General features: G+C 44.6%; 1 protein-coding gene across 1 annotated transcript in view; it reads right to left on the bottom strand.

Moving 5' to 3' along the window:
* ASTE1 (asteroid structure-specific endonuclease 1) overlaps positions 1-23668 on the bottom strand; it is a 92380-nt gene that overhangs the window by 22085 nt on the left and 46627 nt on the right. Inside the window, exon 4 of the mRNA XM_078663877.1 lies at positions 14972-15155. Within this exon, the coding sequence (XP_078520003.1) occupies positions 14972-15155 (184 nt within the window). The remainder of the gene's footprint in view (positions 1-14971; positions 15156-23668) is intronic.

Genomic DNA, 23668 nt, shown 5'->3' with positions numbered 1-23668 from the left:
TTGCTGCGCCTGCGGGCCCCAAGGAGCTGAGAGTCCCTCCATCTGAGATACCGCTAGTGGGTTCGCTCGGCGTGAGTTGGATCCTCCAAATCAACCAATACACCTTCCCCATTCCTGGATGGACTCAGCCTCCAGCGCCACACTCCACACCGGTTCCCAGAGCCTTGACACCGATACCGACTCCAATAATCTCTGAGGTCGGGATGCCCAATGTGCTCTCTGACCTCGGGTCAGTGCTGCTTGAACCCCGCCAGAGGCTGAACTCTATTAAGCACAACCTTTCTCACTTTGACTTATCACCTCCACAAGGAAGTAAACAATCTTTTCACCACAGTATGTGCATGATGATGCCATAGTATGTTATACGTCATTATAACTGTATTTCTTACATTTTGTATAAGTAATGTCCTTTGTGGGCTACGTATACACTATAAACTATATACCAGAAAAACACCACTGCCGGGACTTCTCACCTGTTGGGCAGACGCTCGCTCCTGGGGCTCTAACGCTGTGGTCTCGCCGCCCCGCCATCTCGCGGCTCGAGACTACAGCTCCCAGGGAGCCTTGCGGGCCACTTCCGGTTTCCTGACCCAGCGCGCCCGGAGGCGCTACTTTAACAGGACGCTCCCTCTAAGGAGCAGGGGCTTCCAGAAAAACACCACTGCCGGGACTTCTCACCTGTTGGGCAGACGCTCGCTCCTGGGGCTCGAACGCTGTGGTCTCGCCGCCCCGCCATCTCGCGGCTCGAGACTACAGCTCCCAGGGAGCCTTGCGGGCCACTTCCGGTTTCCTGACACAGTGCGCCCGGAGGCGCTACTTAAACAGGACGATCCCTCCGCGTCGCGGGAGCGCGCGGGGCAGCGCCGGGCTAAGCCCGGGACAAGGGCGGGACAGTCTGCGACAGTCCGCGACTGGACAAGGCTGGGCTGGGCTGGGCCTCGACCTCTGCACAACTGTACCCAGAGAACTGTGGACTATATATGGTAATTCTAATTTGTATAAGTGAATTAGCTGCTAGCGCTAATCATAGCAGTTGTACCCTGGACTACCATTTATTAATTACCACTGGGTTTCTGCTTATTTTCATTTCTGTGCTTTTCGGATTTTTAAAATTTGATCTATTGTCTTAATATAAGGTTCCCCATCATCGTATTGGTGTTGTGTTTCTCCCTTGTAAAATGTCTAAAAAACTGGGAGGGAACGCCCGACCCACTGTAGCTACACTCGACAACTATCTGGTGACAGTTGTTGATAAAATTAATAAAGAACGTAGATTATCTTTGGGACGGGTGATTGTCTCAGACCCACTGATCACCGTCACTGAGATACCAACTCCCCCGTCCACCTCTCAGTTCATTCCAGCTATAGATGATAGCGATGTGATAGGCTCTCCTGATAACTCCATTATCCAGGGCAGCACTGCCTCGGCGATACCACAGGATAACCAAGATACTAATGTTTCCATCAACGACTCTGAAGTGCCCAGCTCACTAACCCGCGTCACTTCAAAGAGGAACTGTTGCTGCACACGGAGGGTGCACGCATTGAGGAAACGTCCATTCAGGAGGTCGCGCCGCTGGTGGGAGCTTTACCGCATTCGGCGGTCTGCCTACATGCTCCCAGCGTGCGCTTGATCTAATTACCTTCAGCTGCCTTCACCGGGGGACTGCGAAGACCAGCAGCCATCACATCTCCCAGCTGGTGCCTCTTCCCCCGGCGGCCACGCCCCCACCGGCTTCTATTTACTGTTCGCGACACCCGCTCCGCGGGTGCCGCTCACTAACCCTTGTCACTTCAAAGAGGAACTGTTGCTGCACACGGAGGGTGCACGCATTGAGGAAACGTCCATTCAGGAGGTCGCGCCGCTGGTGGGAGCTTTACCGCATTCGGCGGTCTGCCTACATGCTCCCAGCGTGCGCTTGATCTAATTACCTTCAGCTGCCTTCACCGGGGGACTGCGAGGACCAGCAGCCATCACATCTCCCAGCTGGTGCCTCTTCCCCCGGCGGCCACGCCCCCACCGGCTTCTATTTACTGTTCGCGACACCCGCTCCGCGGGTGCCGCTCACTAACCCTTGTCACTTCAAAGAGGAACTGTTGCTGCACACGGAGGGTGCACGCATTGAGGAAACGTCCATTCAGGAGGTCGCGCCGCTGGTGGGAGCTTTACCGCATTCGGCGGTCTGCCTACATGCTCCCAGCGTGCGCTTGATCTAATTACCTTCAGCTGCCTTCACCGGGGGACTGCGAGGACCAGCAGCCATCACATCTCCCAGCTGGTGCCTCTTCCCCCAGCGGCCACGCCCCCACCGGCTTCTATTTACTGTTCGCGTCACCCGCTCCGCGGGTGCCGCTCACTAACCCTTGTCACTTCAAAGAGGAACTGTTGCTGCACACGGAGGGTGCACGCATTGAGGAAACGTCCATTCAGGAGGTCGCGCCGCTGGTGGGAGCTTTACCGCATTCGGCGGTCTGCCTACATGCTCCCAGCGTGCGCTTGATCTAATTACCTTCAGCTGCCTTCACCGGGGGACTGCGAGGACCAGCAGCCATCACATCTCCCAGCTGGTGCCTCTTCCCCCGGCGGCCACGCCCCCACCGGCTTCTATTTACTGTTCGCGACACCCGCTCCGCGGGTGCCGCTCACTAACCCTTGTCACTTCAAAGAGGAACTGTTGCTGCACACGGAGGGTGCACGCATTGAGGAAACGTCCATTCAGGAGGTCGCGCCGCTGGTGGGAGCTTTACCGCATTCGGCGGTCTGCCTACATGCTCCCAGCGTGCGCTTGATCTAATTACCTTCAGCTGCCTTCACCGGGGGACTGCGAGGACCAGCAGCCATCACATCTCCCAGCTGGTGCCTCTTCCCCCGGCGGCCACGCCCCCACCGGCTTCTATTTACTGTTTGCGACACCCGCTCCGCGGGTGCCGCTCACTAACCCTTGTCACTTCAAAGAGGAACTGTTGCTGCACACGGAGGGTGCACGCATTGAGGAAACGTCCATTCAGGAGGTCGCGCCGCTGGTGGGAGCTTTACCGCATTCGGCGGTCTGCCTACATGCTCCCAGCGTGCGCTTGATCTAATTACCTTCAGCTGCCTTCACCGGGGGACTGCGAGGACCAGCAGCCATCACATCTCCCAGCTGGTGCCTCTTCCCCCGGCGGCCACGCCCCCACCGGCTTCTATTTACTGTTCGCGACACCCGCTCCGCGGGTGCCGCTCACTAACCCTTGTCACTTCAAAGAGGAACTGTTGCTGCACACGGAGGGTGCACGCATTGAGGAAACGTCCATTCAGGAGGTCGCGCCGCTGGTGGGAGCTTTACCGCATTCGGCGGTCTGCCTACATGCTCCCAGCGTGCGCTTGATCTAATTACCTTCAGCTGCCTTCACCGGGGGACTGCGAGGACCAGCAGCCATCACATCTCCCAGCTGGTGCCTCTTCCCCCGGCGGCCACGCCCCCACCGGCTTCTATTTACTGTTCGCGACACCCGCTCCGCGGGTGCCGCTCACTAACCCTTGTCACTTCAAAGAGGAACTGTTGCTGCACACGGAGGGTGCACGCATTGAGGAAACGTCCATTCAGGAGGTCGCGCCGCTGGTGGGAGCTTTACCGCATTCGGCGGTCTGCCTACATGCTCCCAGCGTGCGCTTGATCTAATTACCTTCAGCTGCCTTCACCGGGGGACTGCGAGGACCAGCAGCCATCACATCTCCCAGCTGGTGCCTCTTCCCCCGGCGGCCACGCCCCCACCGGCTTCTATTTACTGTTTGCGACACCCGCTCCGCGGGTGCCGCTCACTAACCCTTGTCACTTCAAAGAGGAACTGTTGCTGCACACGGAGGGTGCACGCATTGAGGAAACGTCCATTCAGGAGGTCGCGCCGCTGGTGGGAGCTTTACCGCATTCGGCGGTCTGCCTACATGCTCCCAGCGTGCGCTTGATCTAATTACCTTCAGCTGCCTTCACCGGGGGACTGCGAGGACCAGCAGCCATCACATCTCCCAGCTGGTGCCTCTTCCCCCGGCGGCCACGCCCCCTGTAGGAACCCAATAACTTTGTCTGCCCCTCCCGCAAAGCGGGACGAAGCGCGGGGCGAAGCCCGGGCCAAGGGCGGGCCCGTTTAAGCCCGTTCAAGACTGGGCAAGACTGGACTGGGCCACCATATTAACTCCATTCCCTCCCCTTCTCTATTTTTCACTAATTATTGTAACTCTAAGTATTTTTAACTTTTTAACGTAGCAGATAAGAGTTTGTAGTTAGTACCCTTAATACTTGTTGTTTCTGAATATATTGCATGATGTCCCCGAGGACCACTAGGAATGCTGTTAAAAAACAGGCCCAGGCTGCTGCTCAAGTTATCGGGCCGATAGATCAATTTATAACTAAAGCCAACAAGGCCATTGAGCAGGGCATCATCCTGTTAGATCGGAGAGTTTCCCAGGACCTGCTCATTGCCAGACGCTCCTCTTTGGGCTTACTGGCTACAGCAAAAACTCCTCAGCGTCCTGTAGAGCTTCCCCCTCCATTGCTGGAACACGCGGAGATTCATACAGTCCCTTGTATAGTGGATCTGTCCGCTTCCCTAGATCTTTCGCAATCGCATTTGTTACAATCACTAGAAAAATCTCCAGCCATATTTGCAACTCAACCCGAGGTTGCCCCAACTCCAATCGTAGAAAGGGGCCTCCGGGAAGGTGCAATTCCCCCAAAAAAAAAAAAAGAACAGGAGGAAAACCCATAAGCCCGATCATTCTGTCAATTCCCTTCCTACATTACTTCCTACATTAATTCCCAGTATTCCTACCTTGTCCCATCCTCTCACCCAACCCATCGATTTTGTTCAAACTCCAAATCAACAACTACCCCTTTCATCATTAGTTAACACAACTAACCGTACCACAGATAATTTTAATATTAGCTCTGGTAGCTCTAGTAGCGATGATAGTGAAGGTGATATGGTTGACGACGGTAACCTAACTACTAACACCTGTAACAATGATAATTTACTGCTCACCAAAATCGGAGATTTAATTAGGTTCTATTTAAAACCCATAGAAAAGTCAGTCCAACAGATTGAACTCCGACTATCCCAACTGTCCCTTGCCCTGAATCCAAGTAAAGCTCCCCCCATAGATTCTACCTCAACGCAAGGGAGATTTACTAATCCGAAACCAAATACAGTTAACTTAGACCCGTCTGCAGCGAACCCCTCTAGAACGATTCAGAAGGTCCCACAGGAACTACCACAAAAACAGCCACTGACAACTACAACTAAGGCCCAAGCTCCACTTAAATTACCTAATTCACTAACGCTTCAGCCGTCAATTAATTCTAAGAAACAGGCGACTACCCAACCAAAACTTCCACCTGCTTTACCCACCCCGGCCCCTACCCCCTCTAACCACCTTGTTAAGCCTAATTCCATTCCGCGAAACAGAAAGAGGAGGACCCATCCTATTCAATTACCGCCTGAGGCATCCCCCTACGTAGTCATCATGACAGGCGTCCCGGAACTTTCACCTAACCAGGACGAACCGATCTGGTCCCTAAAAAACAAAATAATATACTGGTTGTCCAACAATAGACCCTTGCCCTCTTATTTGGACAATAGAGTCACCACTGTGCGAAGAGTCCCCTGGGTAGGCACTGTGCCTAAAACTATCCAGGGTGATTGCGTCATAGTGAATTTCATGGACCACAACACAGTAGAGCACATATGCTCTTGGGGAGACCATACAACTTCTGATGGGATAGCCACCCATGGTCTGTCATATTTTTACCCCCCGGCCCCACGACGTAATGCCGGTCCCCCTTGGACCTGGACAAAAGTGGGGAACTGGGGTGGGAATAGAGACCGAGGCAATTGGGCAGGCTACGGATTCAACAATCCAGTCCCTAGTCATCTTTCAGACTGGAGAGGCCCACCTCTAACCAACAGGTATGAATGCCTGGATATGGTTGACTGACCATCAGTTACCTTCATCAACGACAAAGACAATATTACTATTCAATCCCCGTCAACTCCGCCTAGCCCTCCTTCTAATTTTAATACCCCCTTGACGGATTTATCCTATCTTTCAACGATCCCCCTGGTACAAGATTTAGGTCACGATCACCCATCGATTCCCGAAGAGTCTCATATGAGATCTCAACATAACTCTCCAACTTCCTGTGATTCACTACCCCCTTGATGACTTATCAATTCCTGCACATTTACATCCACCGAACGCTAACCCCATACTACCAACAGCCTGGGATTTCACAGTTATTTATTGGAATGTGGCGGGCCTTAGATCCAAGATACATCTTCAGTCATGGACTGATGTAATTAATAAACATAATGTAGTTTGTCTTGAGGAAACCTGGGCCATTGACCCCATACACATTCAGGGATATAGAACTTTCCACATCCCTGCTAGTCCGTCCATCCATGGTAGACCAAAGGGTGGCCTTGCTATTTACCTTTCTAATCAAACTTCGTTTATAACGATAAAGGCACCCTTAGTGTCTCCTTCTATTCAAATTTTAAAGATAGTCTTTGACAAATGTTCTGTGTACTATTTTATCAATATGTATAACAATCTTTCTCCCGCTGATTGTGCAAAGTCTCTGTTAGAAACCACTTCATATCTGCACGAACAGAGAGCTAAGAACCTGCAGTTGCAGTCCTATGTTGTGTGGGGAGGGGACTTCAATACCTATCTGTGCAGCAATTATAAAAAAGGTATCTGTGGGCTCCAAGATGAACATGACTCCCCTATCACCCATTTTGCACACTTCAGTATTGGGAGCCTGTTAAACGACTGTCTATTCTCATTAGAACTTGAGTTTGCGAACGAAACAGTGTGTCCTATTGTCGAGTTCAAGCCGACCTTTCACGGTAGAGGCTTGTCTACCACCATTGACTACATCCTGTGTTCGCAAATTCTAAAAGATCGTTTAAAACATTTTACAACAGGTACAGATCCTTCAAGCGATCACTATTCTAATAGTATCACTATTACATTCAATACACTTTCTCTAACTAACAATAAGACTAGCCTTTTAACCCAACAGTCTCTGGCGATGGACAAAATCAATGGCTATACAGTTAAATGGTCAAAGATTAACTCCAAGGAGACCACTGATAAGATCATTCAAAAAATTCTTCCGTTAATATATATTTGTTTAGATGAGACCTCACCTCCTCATTTGATTCTTTCTACCTTTGGAAAAATCTTAGAAGCCATTCGGCAGGAGCTTACTCGCCAATTTAAGGCACATGACAAGGATTCGCGGGGTTGGTTTGACTCCTGCTGCCGCAAAGCCCTTAGTGCGTTAAAAAGAGCTCTCCATAGCCGGGTTAGGGACACGGTCCTAATAGCCTCATTAAGAAGAAATTATAAACTGGCCCTGAAAACTCGTAAAAGGGAAATAAAAAACAACCTTTGGGCTCAACTCCATGAGAGCACAAGAAGTAAGGATAGCTCATTATTTTGGCGAACAGTTAAGTCTCCCTTTTTAGTGGACGCTACAGCCGCTCGACATCTCGATGTGGCCGTACCTGCCGATAAATGGGTCGCTCACTACTCGCAGATCTTCGGGGATTCCTCCCCTGTAGCCTCTGTAGCCTTGGCCTCCCGACCCGGTGAGGAGGTCTTTACTACGGATAACATCTATCCTATCGACCTCCACTTCGATCTCACAGAGGTCATCGCTGCATTGACTTCCTCGAAGACCGGTAAAGCTCCTGGCCCCGATGGAGTCCCGCTCGACATCTTCGTGAGTAACCTAGATCTATGGTCCCCTATAGTCACTCAAGTTATGTCTGCAGTTTCACAGGCTGGCTTAATTGATTCTTGGTCCACATCTGTTCTCCTACCCATTTTTAAAAAGGGGAGCGCGATAATCCAGCCTGCTACAGACCCATTTCCCTCTTGGACTCGCTGGGTAAGGTTGCCGGGAGGCTAATCCTGGAGCGCCTCCAGGATTGGGCCAAAGAGAATAAGATCATAACCGACCTCCAGTTTGGGTTCCAGGAGGGATTGGGTACTGTAGAACAAGCCCTTAATTTGACACTACTTATGGGTAAATACGCCAGGGCCAAAGGCGGAAATCTCTATCTGGTCTATGTGGACCTAAGGTCCGCATTCGATTGCGTAATCCACTCTAAGCTGTGGGAAATTTTGAGCAACCTGGGCGTAGATCCCCCACTCTTGAAATTTCTTCGAGAGCTTTACACGGATGCCAAAGCTTGTGTGAGGTATGGCATCAATGGAGAGTTATCAGATTCATTCAGCATTGCTAAAGGCGTCAGACAGGGGTGCGTCCTTGCTCCATTTCTATTTAATATTTATACAAATGGGCTGGAGCAAGCTATGCTGGTAGGCGCGAAAGATCTCCCCTGCATAAACACTCGACCAATCCCAGCACTACTATACGCTGATGATTCCGTTATACTAGCGAGAACACCAAACCAGCTTCAACTCCAACTGGACAAGTATTGCCAATATATGCTTTCCCTTGGCTTAAAAATAAACAAATCCAAGACTTTCGTTATGTATATTGGCAAGAAAGTTCAGAAATGCAAACCTCTCTATATAGATAACACCAGATTAGAAAAAGTCAGGAAATACCCTTACTTAGGAATCCTTATCGATGATGAAAATTCCTGGAAACCTGCCATTACCAGCAAAAAAATGCAGTTTCAACGCACAACAGCAGCGTTGACTTCTTTCTCTAGAAAGTTGGGTAAGCCTGCTCCTGCAGAGATACTTAAAATCTTTCAAGCTAAATGCGTAAGTGTGGCCACGTACGGTGCGGGCGTATGGGGACACACTCCTGCTGGAGAGCTCCAAGTTATCGAAAATGATTTTTTGAAATATGCATTAGCCCTCCCTCGAAGTGCTCCTAATTATGGCAGTCATATCGAGCTCGGTTTGGATTATCTATCTGACACCATTAGATTCCAACCGATCCTCCTTTGGCACCGTATATGGACTAAGGAGCAGTGTCATCTTTCACGATCATTAATATCCGACTGTCTGACTCTGACTCATTGGAAAAAGATTCCCTGGTTATTATATATTTTTAACTTCCTGAAAGATTTGAATTGTCTAGCTTTTTTTACCAACCCTTCCTCACTAATGGACATACCCAGAAAGACCTTGAAGAATCTTTGTGCTACCCATCTAAGAGATCTTCGTACGTGTTCAGAAATTGGTAAGCAATCAAACACCCAACTAATGACGATTCAATCCTCTCCTGGCATCCAACCTTATTTGACCTATTATCTGTCAAATTATGATAGATATGTTTTAACAAGATTTCGTTTTGATTCTTTTTATCGTCTTGTCTCGTTCCCAGTGCCTCTAGACTGGCAACGTGAATTAATTAGATGCCCTTGCGACAACTGTTCCCTCCAGTCTACATTACACGTAATTATGTTCTGTAGCTACTATGAGACCCCGCGTAAACAGTGGCTGGTTCCACTTCTCCGCCATTTAGGTCTCAGAAGATGTAGGCCTGCTCTTTTGGCTCTACAGTTTTTAGACACTCAGTTTGTTGCAAAATGTGTAGCTCGCTACTTAAAGGCATGTCTGAAAATTCGTTCTCAATTAGCGGTTTCTGCATTGTAAATTTTCCGTGAAAATTTTTCGTGTACATAGCCCTCTGCTAATCATGGCATCACTGTATTGATGTTTCTTTCTAAAGACTAATTTAATATTTTTTTTATGTAGCAGTTATCATTGTATTCTTGAAAATGTTTAAAATTGTTGTAATACTTTTTATATTGTACTTTTATGATTGTAGAATCAATCGAAATAAAGTTTCTCTCTCTCTCTCGCTCTTGAAGTGCCCAGCACCCCAACCCCAACCCCTAAAGTGCAAAGAGTAGTACTGAGGTCAGGGAGACATTTAAGCAGACCCATGCCGCCAAAAAGGGGGGTAACCCGTAAGTATAAAAGAAACACTGACCCTATATCAAAAGGAGTAATTAACGACCTACACAGATCCCAGGATGATATAAGCCCCACCAATTTTACACTAGCTCCTGATCAGTTAGACGCTTTGATTGGTATTATAGATGCCAAGTTAGAAAAAATTGTACTACCCCTATTGGATAAACTTGAGACAGTTTCTAGGGAATTGACACGCTTGGGGGGATTGGTGCAATCTAGTTTGAGCCCAAACATTAGCCCCTCACCGGCCCCTATGGCGAGTGGTGGAATCAGTATGCCTATGCAGCTCAACAATAACCCCTTAGGAGCTACTGCGGTTTGGCCTGACCCTTGTCCGCCTTCACAGCAAAGTAATATCTCTAACACAGCTGTCATGGTTCAGGGTCAAACTAACAAGCCTCCGCAGTCGACCACCAAAGGTTTAGCTAAAGTAACAGCAGCGATACCAGCATGCTCCAATACCGTCCCCCCGTCTCTGCCCTTTACCGGGATTTCAGGTAATCGGACCACCAACTCAGATAGGGGGAAGTCTAAAACCCACGGCTATTCACACCTGAATCTTCCACCTGACTGTGCACCTTATGTGGCGGTACTGACCAACGTCCCACCAGTCAGGGATGAGGGGCCCCATCGTGTAAACGAATCGCAGGATTCGCTTAAACACAAAACCGTGGCATGGCTCAACCGTGAATGTGGCTTTCCAGTTGCCCTGGCGGACCAGATTTTGGTTACCACCAGAACCAACTGGATCGGTACCACCCCTAAGAATATCTCTGGAGATTGCATCATTATAAACTTTAGTAATCCCCACCTTGCAACTACTACTTTGATTAGAGCCACCTCCCGCCCCTGTAATGAGAATGGTATTTCTCTTCGCCCCCTGGGTTATTTTTATAGACAGTTTACAGGCCAGCCCCACAGGGACGATGGGTGGTTGAATAGGAGGGGTGCAGGTTTTATAGTGAGCAAAGTGGATTTCAGGTGGACATTTCCAATCGTTTCCAATGTCTAAGTGGGCTAGACCTTAACGACTGACTGGAGTCTGGTTTGATTACTATTGATAACAGGGAGGAGCAGGGTCTATGTGGTGGTGGACAGAGTTTTTATCCACTGGGGTGTACAACCACTGCCAGTGAAGTATGTACTCCTGTAGATTGTATGCCTGTGGCCATGGTGGGTGAAACTGGAGGAGGTATGGGGAGTCCACCCAAGATTACTACTTCCGAGGTTAGCCCACAGCTTGCACATATTCAGCATGGTAGTGGTCGACCACCCTCTGGAGAAGGTTCTTGTAGCTGCCATATTGCTAGTTGGAATGTCGCAGGTATTAGGTCTAAATCGGATTGTCTGGGTTGGACAGAATTTCTAGCCTTATTTGAAATTATATGTTTCCAGGAAACCTGGTGCCTGGACTTTAAGGGCTATGACGGATTCGTCTCATATCAGCTACCCGCTATTGGATCTTCGTCGGGGAGAGCGAAAGGGGGTCTCCTGGTTTTGATCTCTGTTGAAACTCCTTTGTTGGTTAAAAAATATGTAAAAGTGGGGGTGCATTCTCAGATCCTGTGGTTGTATAATGCGGATGGTAGGAACATCCTTTTAATCAATTTTTATAACAATATTTTTGACAACACTAGGGACCAGGCGATAAAAGCACTATCAAGTGCCCTCGACGATATTATTAAAGCTTCTAATGTCGTCTTTGACCTGTTTATGGCAGGGGGTTTTAATGCTGCCACCTGCCCTTTATCTGATCTAAACTTATGCGGGGTGGTAAATTGTCAAGGAGAGGGTATATTACACTTTCAACATAATCATTATGGGGAATCATTAAATCTCTTCCTCCATGGACACGATATCAATATTATGGTTAATGAGAAAAACTATTGTGAGGAATACACCCCCACCTTTACAGGCCGTGGAGCTACCTCAGTGATTGATTACATCTGTATCTCCTCGAGCCTAGAACCCTGGATTATGGCACCTAAAGTTGTAGATATGCAGCTCAGTGACCATAATTGCTTGACTGTAGAGGCCCTGTTATGGGAAAACAAAGGGACTCCCAATACGGGGAGTATTAATAACATCGAACCCCACCGCCCCAATGGTATGAGAATCAGATGGAAAGGGGAAAAGGCTGAGATCACGTCTGGTTCCATTATTAAAAGTTGTTTGTCAGAAATAGTAGGGATTTTAGACGATGGTCATGCCACTGCAAACTCTATAAAACGATTCATTTATATTAACTCTGTAATTGATTTTAAACTCACCATTACCTCTAAGCATAAGGAAGGTCGCTTCCGGGGATGGTTTAACCAAGCCTGTACATTAGCCCTTAAAGAACTAAAAATGGCACTAGCAGCCAAACCGAGAGACAAGAGCTTGGTTTTAAACCTCAGAGGTAGTTATAAGGAAACTTTAAAACGCAGGAAAGCGGAGCTCCAGCAGGAAGCGTGGGATAATCTGGCACATGCTGCTGAACTGAACGATTGTACCCTGTTTTGAAAAACAATTAATTCCCCTTTTCTTAAAGATGAAAAAATCCCTGAATTAACAACCACCGTTCTTAGGGAAGAGTGGATTTCTCACTTCTCTAAAATCTTTGACTCAGGCAGTGTAAGGGAGGATACGGCGGTTAGATGGCCTCATCTGCCACTTAACATCTCCGTTCCAGAGGTCTTAGATAGTATCAGGGCTAGTAAAGGGGGGAAAGCACAGGGTCCGGACGGGGTCCCAATCGATGTTTATAAACTAGTACCCGAGGTATGGGGTCCACTTTTAACTAATATTTTTAATGCCGCAGTCTGCAACGAGGTGCCTCCCACATGGGAAGAATCCATAATTGTTCCAATATTTAAGAAAGGCAATCGTGGGGATGTTAAGAACTATCGCCCGATTTCCTTGTTGGATTCTTCCGTAAAAGTCATGAGCCGAGTTCTCATGGTAAGATTAGAAGAATGGGTGGAGGAGAATAGTATACTGGCTGACAGTCAATTTGGTTTCAGGAAAGGCCGTGGAACGATAGAGCAATGTCTTAACCTAGACTTGCTTATCGGTAAATATACCCTAGCAAAAACAGGCTCTATTTATCCATGCTTCGCGGATTTAAGTAGTGCCTTCGACCTAGTGGATCACGCCATCCTGTGGGCCAAGCTTATCGAAATGGGGGCTCCTGAGGGAATCATATTTTTCCTGGCACGACTGTACACCAAATTACATGCTTGTGTACGCTACGGTACCAAAGGGGAATGCACCACCAAGTTTAAAATCGGGCGTGGAATTAGACAGGGATGTGTGTTGGCCCCACTGCCTTTTACTCTTTTTATCAACGAGATAGACTCCACCTTAAAATCTATGGCCGTGGATGCTCCCACAATACACGGAGACCGCGTCCCAGTTTTATTATACGCGGACGACGCGGTTCTAATTTCACGCACCCCCATAGGCCTCCAACGGTTGATGGATGGTTTTTCCCTATTTATCAAAGGAAGAAAGCTAGTGATCAACAAATCCAAAACCTTTGTAATGGAATGTGGGCGGAGGAACGGAAAGAAGCCCTTTTCATATTTCATTGATGGGCACAAGGTTCAACTTGTTGATAATTTTTCTTATCTAGGGGTTACTTTTTCAAACAATAAATATAACAAATGGTCTAGCGAGCACAATAATGTAAGGTCTAAGATGGTCAGGAGTTCAAACGACATATTTACGTTGGCCACGAAGTTGGGTGACAGGCGTGTCTATGATATGCTTAAAATATTCCAGTCCCGATGCCTCTCTACGGCCCTGTACGGAGCAGGTATCTGGGGCTACACCCCGGCGGGACCGCTTCAAGTAGAGGAGAACACTTTTTTAAAGAGACTTTTGTGTCTACCCAGCTCAGTTTCCAACGTTTTAGTGCACAAAGAATTGGGTATTTTCCATCTTTCCGATTTGGTTCTCCTGAGACCACTTATGCTTTGGCGCTCGATATGGATGAAAGAAGAGACGTCATTGTGTAGATCAATTATATCGGATTGTTTGTCCCTGGATAACTATCGAAGGATTCCATGGCTAAAGTATAACATGGATAGTTTTCAGGAGAACTTTGGCCTGGATGTTTTTACTGATCATTGTGGTGCCTCTGATCTACCCAAACATGTGATCAAGAACTCTTTTTTAAATCACCAAGCTAACAGACGGCACGAAGACAGTGTTGAACTTTCCTCTTGTATTCTATATCATGATTTAAATGATTTTTTGGGCTATCAACCGTACTTATCGCAGGTGACTTGGAAGGCCCATCGGTATGTGTTGACTAGATTGAGAACTGGGATAGTCCACAACCTAGTGGCCTTCCCACAACAGCGTTCACCCCCTGTTGGCCCCTGCCCATGTGATAACATTTGTATACAAAGCACTATGCACTTTCTTTTGTTTTGTCAACTGTATAAATACTTGCAGATTGCTTATCTTAAACCTGTGTTTGTAAAGTTTGGAGTTAGGACTGTAAAAGACTCCATGAGACTGCTTTTTAACCTTCATCACCCTGATGTGTGTTTTTACACAGCTACCTTCCTTTTAAAATCAATTAATGCTAGGTAAAGTATGCAGTTTTAACTATTATTAAATTATCTGTATAGTTTGCGTTAGTATGGCCACCGCATTTTTAACTGTATCCTGTATGTTGTGCTTTTATGGACTTGTTTCTTGTTCCGAATAAAGCTTTATGAAATGAAATGAACTATATAATCATCACAATCTACTTTTGGGAGCTAATTGTAATCTGTTATGACTGTACACTGTGAATTATATACAGTTTCAACATTGTCCCAGAAGAGACAAATGCATTTGGGGCAAAATGCTTTGCAAATTTATTTTTACCTTTCTTTAGCTCTATAAAATGTGGAAGTCACTTGCAAATTGTTATTCGGATCTTAAAAAGTAAAAAGACTGAGAAATTTAAAAAGAAAAGAAAAACAATAGATGGACATGTCAGGGCCTAATTTGAGATAATTTTAACCGTATGGGTACACCTGTTCTCACCTGGTCAGGTCTGGTTCAGGGAGAGGAAAGCGCAGCAGCTGGTTCAGGTACAATCCCATCTGGAGGCAGCTTTGCCACTGGCAGTAAATATGGGCAGCATCCAAGTCTAAGCTTTTATTACGTCCTTTTTCTTCTTTCAATTTCAAAAACTGATCGAACACCGCCTTGGTCTTCTCAGCCAGACCTACAGTGGATATTAGTAACGCCATCAACACAATAATTGATAATGCATGCCTTCTTATTGCAGTGAGTGTCAAATGCGCCCCTTTGTATTTTTCATTGTATGCATTTGATGTTGCAGCACAGCGGGTGCATTAACCCACCAAACCAGTCCACACTTTAATTTGCATAAGATGCCTGGCTGTTTACAGGACACCGCTATAAAGCGTTCCACGTTTCTCTAGGCTGTGTGGAATGTATTGAGTTAGCTGAAAGGGTTCATTAAGACGTGTGCACCTAAGTTAACGTGGGTGTGTGATACCTCTTTTGATGACTGTAAATTCAAATTTGCTCCAAGGGAGACTCAGAAAGTAGTGTCCCAGAGCGGAGAGTAGGTGATCCGATGCGTAGATGCTCGCCTAAGTGGGGGTACACCTTAGAACGTGCAACTTTATGAGTATTTTTTTATTTAATCTGTTTATTAGCATTTCGGAAATACAAACAAAGAAACTCTCGCAGGGGTTATATCAATAATGGTGAATATATAGGTATATATGAAAACAGTGGTTGAAAGGGCTCCCCCTGAAAGTGCGGGCACAATTCCATCACCATTGAGATTAGAGAGGCAGGACTGTTGTCATCATTCCCTTAAGATTCCCTCCCCCTTCTTACTCATTCAGGAACAACCCATCAAAACAGTAGCAGACAACATATTCTTAATGTAGAAATCAACATAACCCAAATCCACCAAGTGGCACGTGTTTATGGCAAGGTAAAGCGTCAAAATCATGGGGAAAAAAAAGCTTTGTATCTGAATAAAGCAATCCGGGGCACCTCTGTCGGGAAGCAGTACATAGGTGGGCCCCATTGTGTGGCAGAGCAACGCCCGCAGATGGGAAGAGGAGGTCCAAGGACATTCCTGACCTCCCTGGGTATTAAACATGTGGTAGCCACACCCACTCAGGATTTGATACAGTCTGTCAATCACTCACGTCAAGGGCAGGCATAAGTCCCTATCCAGGGCGGGAATGGCAAGGGAACTCTACCGCCTCCTCAGCCCACCCCCTCCAAGACACGCAAAATGGTTTGGTAATATACATACAACCATCACATAGAAAATGTACAGGATAAAGAGATCAGTGTTTAAAATTTTGCAAATCCTTTTCAAAATACAACGTACGTGGAAACGCTGAGCAATGTTTCAATGTTCACTGTCTTCAACCAAGTTCACTTGACAACTAGCAAAGATGTCGCAGGCAATCCAAGGCATATGTCATGGCAGATGAAACAAGCATTAGCAAAGCAAATAGGTCTGGCATTGGCTAGCAGGCTTTTGTTAATTCCTTGTTTTGTTATGTTTTTTAGATTTTGCAAAACTTTATTGCTCAGGAAGCTGCTGGGCCCTCATCAAATCTAAAAAATAAAAGACCTTGGCAATGGGACGGGTGGAAGAAAAATGTGAATGACAGTCACAGACTAAGGATAAAGTGTGGCTAAAAAACACGTTAAATAACTACAGTATACATACTTTTAGTAAACTCACAAGGTCTGGATAACACCAACCTAAAAAGCGAATTGGTCTGGCAGCCTCTTGCCTTTGAGATAAAGCCGAGAAAAGACGATGGAAAGAAGGAAAGAAAGGAGAAAATTATGGAAAGCAAAAAATGAAGGAAGACAAGGAAGGCCAAAAAGCAAGGAAGAGAATAGAAGTGAAAGAAGGAAAATTGCAAAACAGGAAGGAAGAATGTGAGGAAAAATTATGCAATGGAGAAAAAGAAGGAAAGAAAAAAGTAAAGAAGGCAAAAAAGAATGAGTGGAAAAGGGAAAGAAAAAGACAAGAATGAAATAAAGGAAAGGCAAAAAAGAAAGAAGGAAAGAGAAATGAAAAAGGAAAGACAAAGGGAAGAAGGAAGGAAAGAAAATGAAAGTAGGCAAGAAAAAGAAAGATAGAAAGAAGGAAAGTAAGATGGGAAGAAAAGAAAGGAGGAAAGAAAAAGGGAAAGAAACAAAAAAGGTAACAAAAAGAAAGAAGGAAAGAAAAAGAGAAAGAAAGCAAAAAAGAAAAGAAAAAAGGAATGAAAGAGAAAAGGAAAGAATGAAACAAAGAAAGAATGGAAGGAACGACATTAAAGAAGGGAGGAAAGAATAAAGAAAGAACCAAAAGAAATAAGGCAGAAAACAAAGAAGGAAAGCAAGAAGGATCAAAGGCAAAGAAAAGGAAAGAAAGAAAAAAGAAAGATGAAAGAAAGGAAAGATGGAAAAAAGAAGGAAAGGAAGACGATGGAAATAAGGAAGGAAAGAGGGCTCACAGTATAAAATATTCGATGCTAAAACCCAAATTACACCCCATATGTGTTCAAATAAAAGTGTTACAAATGTACTGAAAATGAAATACGATAGGTGCCTATCTCTCACGTCGGGAGTTGGATTTCATGCACCTCGGATGTCGGCGAATGACCGATAATGTTTCTTTGAAGCCTAGCACGCTGGCTTCCAACCGTTTATCATAACGGGGACCTACAAGCTAACTTTGACCTAGCCAAGTTGTACTCCCACGGATTGATACAGATTTTTTGTATTTTCTGTGATACTTTGAATGGAAAAGGGCGTCTTGGTGGCACTCTTGGCAGATAGATATCGCTTGAAGGCCGTTGTGGGTACGGACTAGTATAGTTATTCAAGTATTATCGAGTATTTCCATTTGGGAACAAGCCTAACTGGCTCCTCCATCTGGTTTGTAATCAGCTACTCTTGAGTTTAGAAAAGTGTATCTAGTGCAGCAATTTCTGTAAAAGGCTGAAAAGACCTCGATCATGTATGATGGGCCTACCTGTTTAATTTAATTTAATTGCGGGTTTATATAGCGCTAGGAATCGACTCCCGGAGGAGTATCTCCACGCTTCGACCACTGGGGAACCCGTCCTGGCTCACCCTGAGAGATGGTCCCTGATGGGTATCTCTAAGGTGCGACCAAGCATCCCCGGCGGTCTGGGAGGGCCGTTGTGAAGATGAGGCAAGCTGATGCCCAGAGTTGCCGAGTGTGGTTTCTGACTAGAGTAGGCACCGAGGCGAGAATTATCGAGTCCGCTGACCCTGGTCCACGACCCTGCCGCGTCGGGAATCGAACCCTGGTCCCGGGCTGTTCTCTGCTTACGGGTCTGCTGCCTCTAACCAGTGAGCCACACTTCTTAAAGGTATTAAACAGATTAAGGGATCCCAGACCAAATCGAAAGAGGGATAAAACTGCAATATTATAAGCATACATCGAAGATCATGATCAATGGCAACATTATTCAAACTACATCTATTATCCCTATCAGACGAGATACTAGGGAAGGTTGCCCACTTTTACCCTTGCTTTTTATCTTATACAGAAGGCCCTTAGCTTTACCGAGAAGTTCTTATATCCATGCTTTGCAGTTAGGAACAACACTAAACAAAGTTAAATTGTATGCTATCGGGATATGTGACTGAAGTGATAAACTTTAGAGAGTTTTGAAAGATGTTCGGGATATAAGTTAATGTGTCGATAAAACTGAACTAATGATATGAAATTCTTCTACATAAGAAGAGTGGGAAAAATACAGATTCTGAGAAAGTGACTTCTTTAGGAAAAACATTTTCAAAGAGATTCAGGAATGATTCCCTCTGAATTAAATGCCAAAATGGGTAGAACAACTATTAGACCCCAATTAAAACTGGGTGTATCAGCTTATGGAAGAGCGAATTATATTAAAATAGTTATTTTACCTAAAATACTTTATTTTGTTTAGCAACTCCGAGTTTACGTTCCTCAAAGTGTTGTTGATAAAATGGAATGACTTACAGACCAATTTATTTAACATAATAAATCTCCATGTATAGAGCTGAAAACATTAACTATAAAACAGAAGAAGCAGGACGGTACAGCCTGATTTTGGAAAGTATTTTTAAGTTGCCAGATTGCATAACATGTCATATTAACTGTCACAAGAAGGATGTGACGATTCCGAATGTAAATGTCTGCATGAGTTAATACATTGCAATTTAACAAAATATAACCACCCTAAATATTTGAAGCAAATCTGATTAAAAGCCTTTCAGGATATTGATCACATTTAGTGGAATTTGTAGAGAAAACACAAAATACTCAAATTCACTAAATACACTGAATTTTGGGATAATCAAGATCTCCAGTCATTTCTAATAATCCTAACCTAAAGAACTATATTCTTTTCAGTGACTACGCTTTAGATGCACAAGGGGAATTACAAAATTAGGACACATTAAAGCAAGAAACTAATTACAAAATGTTGTATTTAAGATATCTGCAAATTAGACAGATACTAATGCAGTTTAAGATAGAACAGAATCAGTTTGGAAAATGTCCGCTAGGCGTTCCATGGATAAGATCCTCCAGAGGCGAGCATGCCATAAAGAAAGCACCAGGGCCTCAGTCTTTATCACTGCCTACTTAAATCTTTTCTATTTACTGCTTTACTTATTTTACTTTCATTTTGTTACCACCGGACGGGGCGGGAGGGAGGGATACTGTTGGTTTGAGGGGGGTTATTTGTTTAGGACATCAGCATCATTCGCTCAGTTCGGAACGGTGACCGGCTTGGGGTCTTTGCAAAGCTGAACCCACCATAGCTAATTCTGTTGGCACCTGGGCAGTTGCCCGCCCCTTGTACTATTAAGATTGTAGTCCTTTGTATTTGGTCATTTTTGATACTCAATTAAAAGGCAACTTTGAAAAGAAAAAAAAAAGACCAAAAAATAAAAAATAAATAATAATTTTAAAAGATAGAACAGAATAATTTAGCATCAACACATTTTATCTTAAAATCAATAAATATTGCTGAATATACTAAGGAAGTACATGGGCGTCATTTAGGGTTCACCGGCATTCATAGCAGAGACCCCTGGCCTCACATGTAGCAAAGCCATGCAAAGGACAGAGGGGTGACTCGCCATAATAGGCATCGGGGCTCCAACCTTCTTTTCTGCCTGTTTTTCTATTAACCTTATTGTGAATAATAGTCTATTACTAAAAATGCTTTCACTTTTACCAAATATTTTTTGACAGCACCTGGTAAAAATGCATCACATTTTTCAGAAGATTTACACCTGTTCACGATGTGGAAACAGCAGATTATAACTATATGTTTTTCAGCTTATTACTAAGTAGTTGATGTGCTGAGCTTATATTGCCAAGAGAATCCATTTTTAAAAATGAATAACCCATAAGCAGATTTTTACATGTGATTATGCTTTTTAATGTTGCTACTTGATACTGGTAAACACACAGAAACCATTTCCACTTTAAAGTTGCTGATACAATCACACTACTATCCTATTATTTTTCTTATTGAAGAGATTTACATTGGAAACAAAACCTGATGTTAAATTGGAATCTGTAGCTTGGAAGAAGTTGAAGGATTTTTACCTAGCTGCGAGGCAGAAACCCCTACAGAAATGTAACAACAATGTATATCCGAAAACCTGGAACTGTCACTAAAACTAAAACTACATGCAGACTTCTTTAAAAAAATGCAAATGTGTGCGAGTATTCTTAGGTCCTGTGCCCAAACGCATCCACGCCCACTTGCATCTTTCAACGAGGCAAAACTCTTATTCAGCAGGACTTCCTACTGGTCTGGTTGACTTATTTAGGGTGTTCGTAATGATGATGTTTCTGGGATCTTCATCAGATCTTGAATGCTCTTCTCTTCTTTCATTGGCACCTGATTTTTAAATCATAATTGTTTAATTTTCCCTGAATGGACGAGGGGTGTTTTGGACAGAAAACCGATAACTTCACATACAGGGATTTCAGAGCAGTTACTGTCTTCATCAAGATATCATATTATAGAGAATAGGCGTCACAGGTTCATAGAGTCTGTCTTCCCCGGTCTTTCAATTTGGTACAGCACCTGGTGACAGTGGTGAAAATGGGGGCACTGAAAGAGTGGAACTAAAGCACAGGGCTTTAGTTTGGGATATTATTTTTTGAGCTGATACATTGAGGCTGATGTCTCATTGAAGGGGTTTTCTTCTATCTTCTGGGGAAACGTTTATGCGTTCGTTCTTCTAATACTGGCTAATTTGGACATCACCTCCTTTCATTCTTTCCCTTTAATAAATGCAGGAAAAACATTTTCTCACTGTGTTCTTATCTCTATTGCTTTTAGTGTTCTAGAGTGTCCCCAGTTGAGCCGCAATGTTATATAAGGAAGAATGAGGATGCCATTGATGGGGAAGTTTACTCAGAGTGAAGGCACGGAGAGGACTGCCAAGAGGGACCCTGTCCCCTCTCCTGGAGGCTTTCTCCCCTCTGTATATCCTGGTCTCGTCTATTGTATTTGCCCGCATATCTTTTTTTTCAAATATGCTTTTCTTTTATTCACTGTTCATTTAAAAATCTGATCCACATCTTGTTATTATTAAACTAAGACAATCATCAACCTGTAGGCAATGCTCAATGAATTGTTGTATTCTATATGGCATCTGTAGCAAGAGTAGTATAAGCAACCACCTATTCCTAAGAATAACAACATTCATTTGACTTTTCTGCTTTTACATTCATTTAGCTTTACAAACACTTTTGTCCAAGTAGTAAAGATTTAATCAAGAGCTTGGATGCATGAATGCAGTAAGAGGAGGGTGTTCAGCTGAGCAGATATTTTCTAAATACTCTAAAAACATTTTGGCATTAGCCTGAAACCCAATTTTATACATGTTTTCAGTGGCGGCTGGTGACATTTGAAAGTGGTGGGGCTGAAAATTATTGTTGTTGCACACCGTGCGAGCGAGCGCAGCGAGCGAGCCCGAACCATCCAAGGAGGGTTCGGGGGGGTTCTCCCCCCCGAGAAAATTTTGAAAAATTTGCAGGCAAATGGTGGATTTTGAAGACTTTCGGAAGCCATTGTGCTTAACAGAAACAGGCCACTGCCTCCCCTAAAACTATCATCAGTTCCAAGGCCTCATGAATAAACCATTCTAAATTGCAATAAACCACAATTAATTTTAACAATGTTGCATAAATAGGTTGGATCTGTCTACTGACCCAGTGCCTACGTGAGATAAAGTGGCATTCAAGCTAGCCCATCAGAGTAAAATGCCTACTTTTTCCACATAGAATTGAATATAATATTGGTTAGTGTTCATTCTACCTACAATCTATCTTTACAGAGGGAATATCTTTGGAGCAAAACGGTATGAGTAATCAACACCAAGGACCAAATATTTAAAATTGCGCCAGTGCCCACCTTTTAGGGGTCAACAGTGCAGAGGCCCAACTTTTAGGCGAGCAGACAGAACAAGTGTCATGGTACCTGGCAATAAACGTGCACTTATTTACTTTTGCCTTCCTCCATACCTCTCAGTCACTGGTCAAACAGTCTTCTATTTTGTTCCTGTGTATTTTTCCATTTTTTGCCCGTAAACTCAGCATGTTTCCAGAAATCCAACTTATGTACATTTAGACAGAGACTGTCCAACTCTTTCAACAGGAACTGCAATGAGGCACAAGCACAACACCTTAAATAACCTCAAACTCATCTATCTAATCTTTTAATACACCCAGCACATGCCCTGACACTTGTATTTTGGAGATTACTGGGCCTTTCTGAGCGCAGTTTAGTTGGAAGAAGGGATGCTACTGTAATTGACAATCACGTTATAGAGAAGGGGTCAACCCAAAAAGTCAAAGGGACCTGGGTAATTATGCAATTTAGAAAAAGTGGTCCCTGAACTATAGTGGAATTATTCAAAATAATTATTAAAAAGAGAAACAATCAATGTCAAAAACGATTTGCAGCAAACACTAGTATGTATTCACATAGTGTCTCTTAGCATTTCATTGCTTTTTTCTTTTTTGTAAATTGCTATACATATAAATAACATTCAGTGCCCACTGTACAAAAGGAGGGGAAGGGGTGTGCAGTGATCGGGATAAGTGCAATAGGAAAAAAGTGACAAGTCAATTGTATATTTCCATTAAACAATAGACAATGGCTTCTTGAAAGAGCACAAGCAGATTGCATCCAGAGTTCAGTTATCTTCTTCACAACAACATCACATTGAAACTGGTGTTCAAAATCACACTCTAGTCATGTGTTCCGGTATTCTGGTCTACGTTTCGACCCAAGTTGTAGGGAAAATGTCCCTTACACAGCGGGTGTTCTTCAGGACACGAGGGGAGGGGTGGGCATATCCGGAGTATAGAATTCTCATGGAGTCATAGTGAACGTAGTGATGGTCACAGGTCGTCTTGCAAGGACCTAAAATTGCAAAGATTGGCAATTCAAAGAGTGGTTTCATCAATAATGAGGGCTACATTGTCCGCGCGTAGGAAGGTGTTTTGTTATACCTTGTGTTGTAGAAGTGAGTAATTGCAGGTTATCAATCCTTACTGATAATCCAGTAGGTGCTCATCCTTGGTGAAAACCTTAATAAACACTTTTAGCGTGATGGCCAGGGTACGTTTAAATCGGTAACTCGGCCACTGTATACTTGAGACATGGTCCACATCCGTTATAACTGCCTTAAATGCAC

Source organism: Lissotriton helveticus, chromosome 10, assembly GCF_964261635.1.
Source record: "Lissotriton helveticus chromosome 10, aLisHel1.1, whole genome shotgun sequence".
Taxonomy (NCBI): domain Eukaryota; kingdom Metazoa; phylum Chordata; class Amphibia; order Caudata; family Salamandridae; genus Lissotriton; species Lissotriton helveticus.
The sequence above is the reverse complement of the archived record's forward strand: the minus strand, read 5'-3'. Positions and strand labels throughout refer to the sequence as shown.